General features: G+C 36.3%; 1 protein-coding gene across 1 annotated transcript in view; it reads left to right on the top strand.

Annotated features, from left to right (window-relative positions):
* The window catches only part of EPSTI1 (epithelial stromal interaction 1), a 121569-nt gene that overhangs the window by 80855 nt on the left and 24209 nt on the right, over positions 1–16505 (top strand). The window contains exon 9 of the mRNA XM_036249836.1: positions 4373–4456. Within this exon, the coding sequence (XP_036105729.1) occupies positions 4373–4456 (84 nt within the window). The remainder of the gene's footprint in view (positions 1–4372; positions 4457–16505) is intronic.

Here is a 16505-nt window from a genome sequence, read left to right as displayed (position 1 = left end):
GGGGGACATATGGACACAGAGGCACACAGGCGCAGAGGGAAGATGATGTGACAAGAGACGGGGAGATGTCCACCTGCAGGCCAAGGGGAGAGGCCTAGATCCTTACCAAATGGTCCTCGATGGAGCCAGCTGGGCAGATACCTTCATATCAGACTTCTAGCTTCAGAGACTGCGAGACAGCCCATCTCTGTGGTTTGGCCACCCAACACAATGCTGTTGTTCATTTGTTCCAATGCCCTTCCCCCTACTTCGTCTGCTTTGTACTCACTGTTTAAAACACAGCTTAGTGTCACCCACTTTCAGAAGGTATCGCTGATCCAGTTTAATTGAACATCTTGTTTGTAGCTTCCTCTTTCACAATTCCTGTCATGATGTGCTGTGACGATTCATCTTCTGGTCTGACTTCCACACTGGCCGATAAGCTCTCGGGGTCCGGGGTCACGCCTCACCACAGTCTGGCACAGAGGAGGGATCAATATGGTCTATTGAGTGAATACCTACATTACAAGCATAGCGTTGGGGAGAAGATGAGTAAAACTGTATTCTAGTTGAATAGCAAAAATTTAAGTTTTAATATTATGTTAAATGAGTATTTAATGATAGAAAAAAATGTGTGAATGCAATGGTATAGAGATTTCTGGGATTGAAAACGGAGACAAATATTGATCAGAAGTTTTTTTTCTCTCTTGTTTTTGAACAGAAACTTTCTGTCCTGCCTAGGGATTACAACTGGGTAAGCACTCATTAGGACTGCCAGTAACTTTCAAGTCTTCTGTTAAGGTGCCACGTGACTTCCCAGTTTCTGTGGTGTTTTAAATGACATTCTATATGTCTAACCACTTTTTATTTCTGAATCAAAAACAAGGACCCATATTCTTATAAATGAACAAGTGGTTAAGTTTAAAAGGAAGGTATACAAACAGAAATTGGGTTCCCCATTCAAATCATCAGATCTGATTTCAGGAAATATTTTTACTCCTCTGAATCTCTTGAACAGAAGACGTGCTCCCTTGTCCCTTCCCCCTTTTAGGTGTTATGTGGGATATTTATGATGAAGACTAGCTTTCTCTAAAAATAAGCGTCATCGAAGAGCACTCCCACCTTCTGTCTTATCACAGTTCCCGTGTGTTTAGGATGTAGACGAGAACGTCACAGGATGTTTGCGTGTCTAAGGTAGCAGGGTTTGGATATACAAGGCCTTTCTGAACACATCCAGAGCTCCATGATGCTAATTAGTAGTGTTATAGATTATACAATCCCTTTCTGGCAAGTGCTTCTTATTATTTGATGGAATGTGGGTTTCATAGTGACAGAAATGGGGACATGAGTTAAGAAGTGCTTGAGAAAAATTATAGTAAGAGAAAAGGGGGGCAGCCTACAGAAGCTTTATGGGTTATTAGTCCAAAGAACTAGGGCTGAAATATGTAGCCCTACTGCCATGATGCTGCTGGTGGTTTTATGACAAAGATGGAATTTCCTGCACGTTAGCTTACCAGGCTGGCCTCTGCCTTAAGGAGGCTGGGCTACAAATCCGTGTGAGAGGGGAACTGGATGACAAATGAACAGACAGAATTCTTGATATCATAAATTCCAGAATGTATGGTCACTGTGCCAGTGTGTGGAACCCTGACTCAGTGACTCAGTGGGACTCAAGACATCCTGCTGTGTGTGCTGGCTCTCCTAAGCCTCCCCCAGAGGAACTAATTCAGTCAGAACCATAACTACTCTGCTCCTTAATAGGCATCATTTTGCTGCTCAGAAAAAGAAATAAGCTTCAGGTACAGACTGGGGATGCAGACTTAGAAAGAAGTGCATCTCTGGAATCCTGTAGTATCAGTCACCAGGTGACAGGCTATTCAATAGCATCCATTAATGAGCAATAGACATATCAGTGCACTCAAGTCAGCGTCACTATTGCTTGTCTGATATTGACCAAGGAGCTAGTTGGTCTATTCTTTTTAAAATTTATTTATTATTTATTTATTTTTATTAATTTATTTTTGTTACAGATGTTTCTCCTTCTTCTCCCCTAGACATCCTCCTCCTGATCCCCCTCCCCCCTCCCCCCAGAATTGTTGTCCATGTCCATTGGTTACACATACATGCATATAAGTTCTTTGGTTTATCTCATCCCTCCCCTCTCTCCTGCCCTCCTTCTCTAAGGTTTGTCAGTCTAAATTGTATTACTATGTCTCTGGGTCTATTTTGTTCATCAGCTTCTTTTGTTCATTATTGTCCACAAATAAATGCGATCATGTGGTATTTGTCTTTTTCTGATTGGCTTATGTCACTTAGCATAATACTCTCCAGGTCCCTCTATGTTGTCTCAAAGGATGAGAGATCTTTCTTTCTTACAGCTGCATAGTGTTCCATTGTGTATGTGTACCACAGCTTTCTTATCCACTCATCTCTTGATAGACATGTGCGCTGTTTCCAGATCTTAGCAATTGTAAATAGGGCTGCTATGAACATATATTCTTTCTGATTGGTGATTCAGGCTTCTTAGGATATATTCCTAGAAGTGGGTTCACTGGGTCAAATGGCAGTTCCATTTTTCATTTTTTGAGAAAACACCATATTGTTTTCCATAGTGGTTGCACCAGTCTGCATTCCCACCAGCAGTGTATTAGAGTCCCCTTTTCTCCACACCCTCGCCAACACTTGTTTGATGATTTGTGGATGGCGGCCATTCTGACAGGTGTGAGGTGATACCTCATTGTTGTTTAATTTGCATCTCTCTGATGATTTGTGATGTTGAACATTTCTTCATATGTCTCTTGGCCATTTGTATGTCCTGTGTGGAGAGGTGTCTATTTAGGTCCTCTGCCCATTTTTAATTGGGTTCTTTGTCTTCCTTTTGTTGAGTTGTATGAGCACTCTATATATTTTGAAAATTAACCCCTTATCTGATGTATCATTGGCAATTATGCTCTCCCATACAGTGAGTGCCCTTTCCATTTTTATGGTTGTTTCTTTTGCTGTGCAGAAGCTTTTGAGTTTGATGTAGTCCCATGTGTTCATTTTTCCCTTTGCTTCTCTTGCCATAGGCATTGTATCAGTGAAAATTCTGCTGGTTGTGATGTCTAAAATTTTGTTGCCTTCAATTTCTTCTAGTATTTTTATGGATTCATAAGTCACATTTAAGTATTTTATCCATTTTGAATTTATTCTTGTGTATGGTGTAAGTTGGTGGTCTAAGTTCATTTTTGTGCATGTAGCTGTCCAGTTTTCCCAATACCACTTATTAAAGAGGCTGTCTTTACTCTATTGTATGCTCTTGTAATGTTGGACTATTCTTGAAAAATATTTACCTTATTTCTATTTCAAAGCCTTCTCATTAGAAAGAATACACTATGTTGACTATTTCTGAGGGGATTTATTTATTTATTCATTTATTTTATTTATTTATTTATTTATTTTGCATGGGGTAATTTGAGAAATAACAGGTTAGTTTGAGCTGAAGAAAGGTATGGGGAATAGCTAGAGAGGATGATCTGGAACCATCTAATTGTAAATGAATGTCAGACAGAAGGTGGTTAGACAGTGGTGAGTTATGAGTCTCTTAAAGGAATGGTATTTACTTTTGGACTAAGAATTCAACAAGAAGACTGTGCCCTTTACCTCTGTTGCTCAAAAAGAGAAATGGTTCCTTATGATTGCATCTAGTTACACTACATGGTAGACAACTTCTCTCTCTCTCTTTTTTATTCCCTTATTAACGGCAGTTTTCAGGAAAAGTGGCCCAACACAGTTCTTGGTAGGCAGTTCTAAAGAAGCATTACAACCTTCTTATTTCTGCAACAAATTCTCCTCCCCCAGCACTCCAGCAGGAACATGTTAGCATTCTTCACTGTCATAAAGGTATTCTCATTTACATGTTAGCTGAGTTTCACAACTGTTCATTGAGAAAGCAAATTTGTCATTTTGAAACTTTAGTTAAATGAATTATTTTCTTTCACATTCTTTTTCTATCTCACCTTCACCCTTGCATCTTTCTTTTTCTCTATTTTTTTGTATTAAATTTATTGAGTTCATATGGTTAAAAAGGTTCAAGTGTAGATTTTCATGGTACATGATCTGTATATTGCATTGTGTGGCCACCACCCAAAGTCAAATTTGAGGGGATATTTTAAAAGCTTAATTATACAAACATCTAGATTATATTTTAAAATATGCTTGTATTAGCCTTTTTTTTATATATCCCAAGGCATCTTCAGATACATGCAGAAGTCATTCAGTTGGCAAGTATGTATGGAGAGCTTGCTGTAAGCTTAGTACAGAGGTTGAGTTATTAAAACCAGATCAATGGTAAACAGACTAGTATATTATAGTGATGCTTCTTCCTGTGATTTTGCCCCCTGTATCTTTACAGGCCAGACGCCAGTCTTATAAGGATTATCTAAAGGAAGAAGAAAATAGAAAATTACAAAGGATGAAGGACGAACAACGTCAGAAGGTACTCATAAGGCTGTATTAGTCATTGCTAATGATGATTTATTTCCAACAGTAGATCATTTTGAAAGGTTTCTGAACAGAAATATTTATATACATGAAAATTCTGAAAGAAGAACACAAGCATTAGCACTAACAGGTGAGATGTGGGTATGTTTTAAGAGTATGGTGTCGTGGTGGCTAATTCTAGTCAAACAACCATGGTACTTTATATCATAAAGCTACAGTGTGGCCACTATAATTGGTACCAACAGTTCATGGAGATCATAGAACACTTGTGAACTTCTCATCTACAAAACATATCTGATGACACTGAAAATTTTAAAAATTGATTTTAGAGACAGAGGAAGAGTGGGAGAGAAAGAAAGAGAGAGAGAGAGCGAGAGAGAGAACAAAACATCAATGTGAGAGAGGAACACTGATCTGCATGCACCCCAACTGGAGATCGAACCTGCAACCTGAGTATGTGCCCTGACCAGGTATTGAACCTGATACGTTTTGGTGTATGGGACAATGCTCCAACCAACTGAGCCACACTAGCCAGGGCAACCCTGACATATTTTAAACCAAAGATATAAGCGTGGTATTTCAAATAGTGTCCAGGGAAAACTATAATGTATAACAAAGTAGGTGTATACATTCATGAAAGTGGCTTAAATATTCACCTAAAATATATAGGTAATAAAACATAAAGATACTCTATACGAGTATACAAATATGTGTGGCAGTTTAAAATTTTTGAGCAATAGAAATAAGTGCAATGAATGCAGAGCCCCCTAAAAAGAGTGCTTAAAGGGTAATCCTCATTAGAACACAAAATTTCTGACTAGGTAAACAAAACATTAAGTGCTTTGACTTGATGGTCATATTGCCTTTGATACCTAGCTTTGATAGGATCAGACGCTTCTCAGCATGGGCTGAGAATGGTGAGGAATACCAGTGGTTAGCTCCAAGGTGCCCCTGTGTTCCAGATTCTTTAAAAAAGCAAAATAAATTATTCAGCTTGTTGGAGACAATGTTTCCCCATAATTCTTATTTTCCAATTTTTTTTCTCACCATATTGGTGATTGATATGTCCTGTCATTTCTTCTAGGATATCTCTCAAATCTGTTTCTTCAATTATACAATTAACTTGAACTCCCATTTTGATTTTCTTGATTTGGTTTAATTTGTTTTCATCTTTATGTCTTTGCTACACAAGGTAACTTATTATAGCAATTGTGTGTGAAAATTACATTATGGAATGGACTACATGTAATATTTGTTGTTGCTATAATTTGACTTTTAAGTGAAACTCTCCTTCCAACAGTGGTAAATCTCTTACTCATTCATGGTTTCAACAGCATACAGCATAAATGATTGTGTTACTAACCTGTTTTGTGCATGGTAGGTAGTAATTAAATCATTAAAAGAATAGTATAAATTGTAAATTTAATTATTAAACTTCTATATAAGCTATGAAGAAACTATAAAACATTTTTATTCCCTGGTGTGTTTTTTTTTAAATATATTTTTTCTTTTGTCAAAGGCCATATTGAAATTCACAATTAGATAAGCAATTTACAGTAATATTCTAGTAGTTAGCAAGTAGAAGCTACTTGCTGGCTACTATTTTCAGTGTCTGTTAAATGATATGAAAGTGTTAATCTGTTTCTGTGATCTTTTACCAAGTCCTGAGATTGGTACAGAAGAGAGTGTTATAAAGTCAGTGTACATATGATTTACTTTAAAGTAACTTCTAGTGAATTCTAAATAGTGTTGTATAAAGTTTGGTGTATATTTTTGGAATGTGAAAACCATTAAAAGTAGTACATTTTACAAAGAGAATGCTTGACAGATTAGAAAATTAGATCTGGGATTTAATTTTCAGGTTGAGCAGTTATTTTAAACAGTGAAAATTAAGCTTTTTATTTCTTAATCTTGTTTTTCTCTGGAGTTAGACAAATATTGATACATACATATTTTCTGGTTATTGATTGAACTTATTTTTCTTTTACATAAACTGTTCCCCTTTACTTACTGCAGCTTTCAATAAAATGAATAACATTAGCCCATAGACAATTCCATCATTAGGGATTTCAATAATGACAGAATACATAAGGGTGTTTATCATATTTTTGTTCAATCTGTTGTTAGAAAATATCCACTGAAGGTATTCCTTGATTGGTAGAATCTGTCATTTCTTATCACTTCAATGATTTAGGTTAAGAAAATAAGAAAGACCATGTCTTTGGTAAGATACAGAAAACAAATACATTTATATCATTATGTCTATTCACGTGTCTGTTCATTCCATCCATTTAACAAATATTGATTGAATACCTGCTCTGGAGTAACTTGCAAGTAGATCTTCTAGGCTAAGTTGGGGTGACAGCACACTTATTTGGTTTTCTATGCCTCTGACTTTCACATTCTTCCATTACTCTATTCTCTGGGGATAGTAAGTTCTTCCTTAAGTTTACCTGTGATCAAGTGCCCTCTTCTAGAAATTCATTTATAATTCCCTAATCTCCTCTATACCTTAAATATATTTTTCTCCATTGATGGATACTTGTATTTTGTCAACTATGATGCTCACTCTTGCATTCTCTAATGAACAAACCAACTACCCCTTCCTTGATTCTGTTGTCCTCAGATACATCACTGTTTTTTGCTTCTACCAAATTAATAAAAGAGGACAAAGGTAATCTTACTGTAATCATATCTTTATTATCTACTTCATCCTTAATTCTTTGTGTTTTGATTTATATTCACAAATGCTCTTACTGAAACAACTCTCTAGAGGTAAAATCCCTTCTGAACATTGACTTCAGTAGACTTTGGGATCCCCACCTCCCTGTAACTCTGTAACAGTATTAACACCACTCTAAAGCTTTTCTTTTCTGGCCTTTCTTACTGCATTATTTTAGTTGAGTTATCTCAGAATAATCTATTTCTGTATTCATTCACCTATCCACCCATTTATTCACTCTATTACCAACATGTATTGAGCTCCCATTACGTACTGAGCCTTGAGCAAGATGCTAGAGCCTCAATTAAGAACAGTAGTCTACAAATACAAAAATTAACTCAAAATGGATCTAAGGCCTAAATATAAGACCTGAAACAATAAATTACATAAAAGAAAACATAGGTACTAAACTTATAAACCTTGGTCTTAGAGAAGATTTTATGAATTTGACCCAAAACGCAAGGGAAATAAAGGCAAAATATAAATGAATGGGATTATATCAAACTAAAAAGCTCTGCACAGCAAAAGAAACCAACAAAACAAAAAGGCAACCAATGAAACGGGAGAAGATATCTACAAACAACAGCTCTAACATAAAGAACTATACAACTCAACACCAAACAAACAAACAGATGGGCAGAAGACCTGAACAGACACTTCTTCCAAGAAGACATACAAATGGCTAACAGATTATGAAAACATGCTCAACTCCACTAGCTATTAAGAAATGCAGCCCTGGCCGGTTTGGCTCAGCGGTTAGAGCGTCGACCTGCGGTCCTGAGAGACCCGGATTCGGTTCCTGCTAAGGGCACGTACCTTGGTTGCAGTTTGTCCCCGGCCCTGGTCGGTCGTGCGGGTGGCAACCACTCGATGTGTCCCTTTCACGTCGATGTTTCTCTCTCTCTCTCTCCCTCCCACTCTATCTGTACAAAAAGTGGAAAAGTGTCCTCGGGTGAGGATTAAAAAAAAAAAAATAAATAAAAGAAATGCAAATCAAAACTGCAATGAGTTACAACCTCACACCTGTTAGGATGGCTATTATCAACAAGACAACAGTAAGTGTTGGAGAGGTTGTGGAGAAAAGGGAACCCTTATTCACTGCTGGTGGGAATGTAAACTGGTACAGCTACTATTGAAAACAGTATAGAGGTTCTTTAAAAATTTAAGAATAGAGACACCATATGACCCAGCAACTGCTCTTCTGGGTATCTACCTGAAAAATTTGAAAACATTTATTCGCAATGATGTATGCACCCCTATGTTCATTGCGGCATTATTTATGGTGGCCAAGTCATGGAAACAATCAAAATGTCATATATATATATATATATATATATATATATATATATATATATATATAATGGAATACTGTTCAGCCATGGGAGAAGATTAAATACTGCCATTTGTGACAACATGGGTGGACTTTGAGAATATCATGCTATGTGAAATAAGTCAGACAGAAAAAGTTAAGAAGCATATAATTTCACTCATATGGATGATATAAAACTGAAAGCAACAACTGAACAAACCAGAAAAACAAACACAAACTCATAGACAGAGACTACATTATGTTGGTTACCAGAGGGAAGGGGGTTGAGGGTTAGTAAATGGTAAAGGGGATAGATAAAATATATGGTAATGAAAGATGATTTGACTTTGAGTGGTGAGCCCACAATGCAATATACAGATCATATATCATAGAAATGTGCACTTGAAACCTATATAATCTCATTAACCAATGTCACCCCAATAAATGTAATTTAAAAAATTATAAGAAAAGAGTAGAGAAGGTTTCTGTCCTCCTGAAGTTTACTTTTTAATGGAGGAAATAGACAATTAAAAGGAGATGAAATAAAACATTGCACTTTTTATTCTATAGCAATTAATCACTTTGTAGTAATGCTGCAAAAGAAATAGCAGCATTTTTGGTAGCTTTAGAGTAGTGTATAAAATGCTGTTGATTGCCTACCTCTCTCCTAAAACCCTAATTTTTTCTTCAGTTTCCATTCTATTTAGCATGGCTCTCCATTTCTCAAATAGGTATCAAATAGATTTTGGAAATTATAGATCAGTTCTCCTTATATCCTAATTGTTTTTCTTACACTTCCTGTCTCCTTGGCCATTTTCATTGCATTCTGGGAGAAACCTGTAGCTAGATCATCCTGCTTCCTAAATTATTTCATATGTTTTCATTCCTCTTATTTAGCACATGCAGTGAATTTGTTTATTTACCATGATTGCTGATTTACTGTTTCATAGCAATGTTCTGCTTTATAAGTGCAATATTCTTCCTGATTTCTTTATTCATGGTAATTATACAGACATTACATTTTCTATTTACTATTTTTAACAGTATTTTTTTCCCTTTCCGTTTTAAGTTTATCTCCCATGATTTTCTTTCTCAAATGTTTGGTGATTCTTGGTTATTTTGTCATATTTCTTTGGTTATTCTAGTAAATGAGGTATGCAAGAACTTGTTTTCTGGATGGTAGCCTCTTGTTTTCCTATAGTCACTAGGTTCCTGGGACATTGTTCTGGTGTTCAGAGCCCAGACACCTTCTCCATTTATGGTTCACCCTGTGTGCTGTGTCAGTGCTGACTAGTGCATAGTGTGGAGGGAAGAGCGCCCACTGCCAAACTGCTTTCAGTGCAGTTCTCCAGCTGAGCATTTTTAAAATTTTATTTATCCTCCCTGGAGATATTTTTCCATTTGATTTTTACATAGAATGGAAGAGATGGATGGAGGAAGAGAGAGAGGGAGGGAGAGATTGAGAGGAGAGAGAGAGAGAGAGAGAGAGAGAGAGAGAGAAACATCAATGTGAGAGAGACACATGGATTGATTGCCTCCTGCATGACCTTGACCTCAACCAGGATGGGGGATTGAACCTACAACCCAGGTACAAGTCCTTGACTGGGAATCGAACCTGCCCTGAGACCCTTCAGTCTGCGGTATAACCGCTGAACCTAATTGGCCAGGGCCCAGCTGAGCATCTATTGACTACGCCAGTATTGCCTCCTAGAGCTCATTCGGGAGCACTGTTAACTCAGCACCAGTTTATTCCACATATTTGTTTCTCTGTATAATTTATCCTGTCTCCTTCTTACCTTTCAGGTATTAAAAAAACTTCTGATAGGCTGATTGCACTTACTGTTTTTTGCATGATTATTGATTTTATATTTATTTGGAAAGTAAAAACAAACCAAAAACTAAAAAAATACATAAATTATTGGGTGAGAGAGAAAATTATTATAGAATACATAAACATTATCGTGAGAGCACTGTGTGAAGAATACATGCAAAGCTGTGTTCTGAGACATTGTACTCAGATCATAACTTTAAATCCAATAAGTACTAAAAAAGAAAATGAATTAAATATTTAGTCCAAGAATTTAGAGCAGGAACAATGAACAGTTACTGAAGGAAGTAATTAAGATAAGAACAGAAATTAATAACAAAACTTCAAGAAACAGCTGTTATGAAAACCCAACAGATGGTTTTATGATAAGGTCAACAAAATGAACAGTTTTAATAAGAGATTAGTAAGAATGCAAATATACAACATTAGAAATGAGGAACTGAAATCATAGATTTAGAAAAGATTTAAGTTTATATAACTATAGATAATACTGTGCTAATAAATAAAATATGTGGATAATGGAACGATTTTATAGAAAAATATAAAACTCTAAAATTACTCAAATAATTAAAATAAAAATATGTAAAGCAAATAAAAATGCAAATGATTTCTAAAGTTTTCTGAGAGTTAGTTTTCCCTAACAAGGTAAACTTGGGTCATTTTATGGTCAAGTTCATTGGAATTTATGAGGAACAAATTTTTTTTCTATGCTTTACAAATTGCTTTAGGATGAGGAAAAAGATGAAGTAATTTAGAATTAATATTATTTAACTGTCATCCCCATAATGACACAGCTTTATAAAGGGAGCACACATATACACAGAGAAATTTATAGAGACTAACATCTGAAAGAAAATTCTAATGGTATTTTTCTCTTAAACATTTTGTCACAGCAAAGTAAAGTTAATTCTAAGAATGCGAAGATCACTAACTAGATAACTTTTTCTATCTTATCACATCAATAAGTCATTAGAGAAAAAGCATTTAACTACCTCTTTATTTTATATTTTAATTTTAAATTTACCTTTATTGTTGAAAGTATTACAGATCTCCCTCCCCCCCATAGGCCCCTCCTCCCCACTCCCACTGCCACTGTCCCCTACTCCCCCTTCACTGCACTATTGTCTGTGGACTATCTTTTTTGTTGTAAAAAAAAAAAAAAAATGTATTGATGAATTTTAACCTCTACTAAAAAACTAGTAAAACAGAAAACTAGTGAATTAGAAATAAAGAATTTTCTTGGCATACATACAGTCTTCCAAACCAATACACTCAGTGGTGAACTACTGCAACACTGAGCAACAGAAGGCTCTCTGCATCCCCGACCACCAACCAGCACTGTTCTGGAAGTTCTGGCCTGGTGCCTCCCAAAGAAGTTGATGGAAAACTCTTTTCAAGTAAAAAAAATATATATATCTTCATATAAAGTAGAACAAGGTTTGGAAATTGTTTTAGCCAACTTGATAAAACAAACATTAAATAGGAGCTTTTCTAGTTATTGGAAATAAGTCATCTATGGATGCGAGCAATTTGCCTATACAGTCCCAGAGAAGCAGCTGATAAATGACGAGGACATACGGAGTTACGTAAACAAGAGTTGGTTATAAAACATATATGCAAGAATCAACAACTTTATCACATATCAGAAAAAATTAATTAGAAAATACAATGCGATAAAAAGATCTCATGAAAAATCAACTATGCAAAAGATTGCTTAATTCCTGATATAAAAACAAAAACAAAAAAAACCCCTGAAGTTTCCTGTGATGCATGACTGTCAATTTGAATGGAGGCGAGATGGATGATGCGCCTGAGCGGTGGAATTCAATACTGTAATAGCTGCAGTTCTATCCAAATTAATTTGTGAGCTTAATGCAAATCCAATAAAAATTTCAATAGAATTTGAGGCAGTTTGAAAAACTCTTTCTACATTTCAACTGAGAGAATAATCATGAGATTAAACACGAGGCTTTTGAAAAATATGGATAATAATTTGTGTGTTTTCTGGGGCAAGGAGACCTTACACAATCAGCTATTTAAATGTATTTCAGACTCCCTTGTACTGCTGCTGGTGAGAGGTAAACTGAAAGGCTCTTTGGCAACATCAAATTCTGAAGAATTTCCTAAAAGTAAAAATGTTATATCTCAAAGGTGTACATTTATTCTGAGGAAATAACGAGGGATGCACATAAGATGTATGTACAGGATTTTTTATTTATTTTATATTTTTCTTTATTGATTACATTTTATTTTTTTTATTAATTTATTTTTGTTACAGATGTTTCTCCTTTTTTCCTTCATTGATACCCTCCTCCCCATCTGTCCCACCCCATCCCCAGCTTTGTTGTCCGTGTATTCTGTGGTTTATCTCTTCCCTACTCACCAAGCCCTCTTCTGAGGGTTGTCAGTGTGTACCCTACTTCCATATCTCTGAGTCTACCCTGTTCCTCAGAATGTTATGTTCATTATATTCCACTGTGACAGTCATGCATCACAGGAAAGTTTGGTTTTTTGTTTTTGTTTTTTTATATCAGGAATTAAGCAATCTTTTGCATAGTTGCTTTTTCATGAGATCTTTTTATCATGTGATATTTGTATTTCTCTCCTTGGTTTGTTCTGCTTAAAATAATACTCTCAAGGTCCCTCCATGTCATCTCAAACGCTAAGAGATCTTTCCTTCTTACAGCTGCATAGTACTCCATTTGTATATGTACCACAGCTTTTTTATCCATTCCTCTACAGATGGACACTTGGGCTGTTTCCAGATCTTAGCTATTGTAAATAGTGCTGCTATGAACATGAGGGTACATATATTCTTTCTGATTGGTGTTTCAGACTTCTTAGGGTATATTCCTAGAAGTGGGATCACTGGGTCAAATAACAGTTCAATTTTTAATTTTTTGAAGTAACATCATATTGTTTTCCATAGTGGCTGCACCAGTCTGCATTCCCACCAGCAGTGTACTAGAGTCCCCTTTTCTCTACACCCTCGCCAATACTTGTTGTTTGAGGATTTGTTGATGGTGGCCATTCTAACAGGTGTGAGGTGATACCTCATAGTTGTTTTAATTTGCATCTCTCTGATGATTAGTGACGTTGAGCATTTCTTCATATGTCTCTTAGCCATTTGTATGTCCTGTTTGGAGAGGTATCTATTTAGCTCCTCTGCCCATTTTTTTTTTTCTTTTCTTTTCTTTTCTCTTTTCTTTTCTTTTCTTTTCTTTTCTTTTCTTTTCTTTTCTTTTCTTTTCTTTTCTTTTCTTTATTTATTATTTATTTATTTTTGTTACAGATGTTTCTCCTTTTTCCCCCATTGACACCCTCCTCCCCCTCTCCCCGTCCCCAGCTTTGTTGTCCATTTCCAATGATTATGCATACATGCATATAAGTTCTGTGGTTTATCTCCCCCCCGCCCTTCTGAGGGATGTCAGTCTGTGCCCTACTTCCATGTTTCTGGGTCTACTGTATTCCTCAGACTGTTATGTTCATTATATTTTGTATATAAGTGAGATCATGTGGTATTTGTCTTTTTCTGCTTGGTTTATTTCACTTAGGATAATACTTTCCAGGTCACTCCATGTCGTCTCAAAGGATAAGAGATCTTTCTTTCTTACAGCTGCATAGTATTCCATTGCGTTTATGTAGCACAACATTTTTATCTGTTCGTCTACTGATGGACATTTAAGCTATTTCCAGATCTTAGCTATTGTAAATAGTGCTGCTATAAAAAATGGGGCTAAATATATTCTTTCTGATTGGTGTTTCAGACTTCTTAGTGTATATTCCTAGAAGTGGGATCACTAGGTCAAATGACAGTTCAATTTTTAATTTTTTGAAGTAACATCATATTGTTTTCCATAGTGGCTGCACCAGTCTGCATTCCCACCAGCAGTGTAGTAGAGTCCCCTTTTCTCCACACCCTCGCCAACACTTGTTGTTTAATGATTTGTTGATAGCAGCCATTCTGACAGGTGTGAGGTGATACCTCATTGTTGTTTTAATTTGCATCTCTCTGATGATTAGTGATGTTGAGCATTTCTTCATATGTCTCCTGGCCATTTGTATGTCCTGTTTGGAGAGGTGTCTGTTCAGCTCCTCTGCCCATATTTTAATTGGGTGCTTTTCTTCCTTTTGTTGAGTTGTATGAGTACTCTATATATTTTGGAAATTAACCCCTTACCTGATGTATCATTGGCAGTTATGCTCTCCCATACAGTGGGTTGCCTTTTCATTTTGATGGTTGTTTCTTTTGCTGTGCAGAAGCTTTTGAGTTTGATATAATCCCATGTGTTCATTTTCTCCTTTGTTTCTGTTGCCATAGGTGATGTATCAGTGAAAATTCTACTGTGTATGATGTCTGAAATTTTGTTTCCTACATTTTCTTCTAGGATTTTTATGGATTAATGAGTCACATTTAAGTCTTTTATCCATTTTGAGTTTATTCTTGTGTATGGTGTAAGTTGATGGTCTAGTTTCATTTTCTTGCATTAGCTGTCCAATTTTCCCAACACTATTTATTAAGAGGCTGTCTTTGCTCTTGCCTCCTTCATCAAATATTAATTGAGCATATTGCCTTGGATCCATTTCTGGGTTCTCTGTTCTGTTCCACTGGTCTATATGCCTATTCTTATGCCAGTACCAGGCTGTTTTGATTACTGTAGCTTTGTAGTATAACCTGATATCTGGTATTGTGATCCCACCTATGTTGTCCTTCTTTTTCAAGAGTGCTGTGGCTATTTGGGGTCTTTTTTGGTTCCATATAAACTTTTGAAGTATTTGTTCTAGTTCTGTGGAATATGTTGTTGGTATTTTGATGGGGATTGCATTGAATATATAGATTGCTTTGGGTAATATGGACATTTTAATGATGTTAATTCTTCTAATCCATGAAAATGTATATGCTTCCACTTTTTTTTTTTTTTAATCCTCATCCGAGGACATTTTTCCATTTTTTGTACAGACAGAGTAGGAGGGAGAGAGAGGAAGAGAGAGAGAGGGAAACATCGATGTGAAAGGGACACATCGAGTGGCTGCCACCTGCACGACCAACCAGGGCCGGGGACAAACTGCAACCGAGGTACATGCCCTTAGCGGGAACCGAACCCGGGTCTCTACGGACCACAGGCGGACGCTCTAACCGCTGTGCCAAACCGGCCAGGGCTATGCTTCCACTTTTTTATATCTTCCTCTATTTCTTTTTTCAGTGTCCTGTAGTTTTCTGCAAATAAGTCCTTTATTTCTTTGGTTAAGTTTATTCCTAGGTATCTGAATTTTTTTGCTGCAATGGTAAATGGGATTGTTTTTTCAGTTTCTCTTTCTGTGAGTTTATCATTGGTGTATAAGAATGCCATCGATTTCTTTATTAAGTCTAGTAGATTTTTTATGGAGTCTTTAGGGTTTTCTATGTATAATATCATGTCATCTGCAAATAATGACAGTTTCACTTCCTCCTTTCCAATTTCTTTATGTTAATTTTGTATCCTGCTACTTTGCCAAATTCACTTAAGTCTTGTAGATTTTTGATGAAGTCTTTAGGGTTTTCTATGTAGAATATCCTGTCATCTGCAAATAATGACAGTTTCACTTCTTCCTTTCCAATTTGGATCCCTTTTATTTTTTCTTCATGTCCAATTGCTGGGGCTAAGACTTCAGTACTATGTCAAATAAGAGTGGTGAAAGTGGGCATCTCTGTCTCGTTCTTGTTCTTAAGAGAACTACTTTTAGTTTTTGCGCATTGAGTATGATGTTGGCTGTAGGTCTTTTTTTTTTTAATCCTCAGCCGAGGACATTTTTTGATATTTTGTTCAGCTAGAGTGGGAAAGAGAGAGAGAGAGAAACATTGACATGAAAGGGACACATTGAGTGGTTGCCACCCACACGACCCAACCAGGGCCGGGGACAAACTGCAACCGAGGTACGTGCCTTTAGCGGGAACCAAAGCCTGGTCTCTCTAGATCACAGGCTGAAGCTCTAGCCACTAAGCAAAACCAGCCAAGACTGTAGGTCTTTCTTATTTGGCCTTTTTTATGTCAAGATATGATCCTTCTATTCCCACATTGGTGACTGTTATTATCAGATATGGGTGCTGGTTTTTGTCGAATGCTTTTTCAGTATCTATTGATGTGATCAAGTGGTTTTTATCCTTCATTTTTTTTTTTTTTATGTGATGTATCACATTTATTTAT

Source organism: Molossus molossus, unplaced genomic scaffold, assembly GCF_014108415.1.
Source record: "Molossus molossus isolate mMolMol1 unplaced genomic scaffold, mMolMol1.p scaffold_m16_p_9, whole genome shotgun sequence".
Taxonomy (NCBI): Eukaryota; Metazoa; Chordata; class Mammalia; order Chiroptera; family Molossidae; genus Molossus; species Molossus molossus.
The sequence above is the reverse complement of the archived record's forward strand: the minus strand, read 5'-3'. Positions and strand labels throughout refer to the sequence as shown.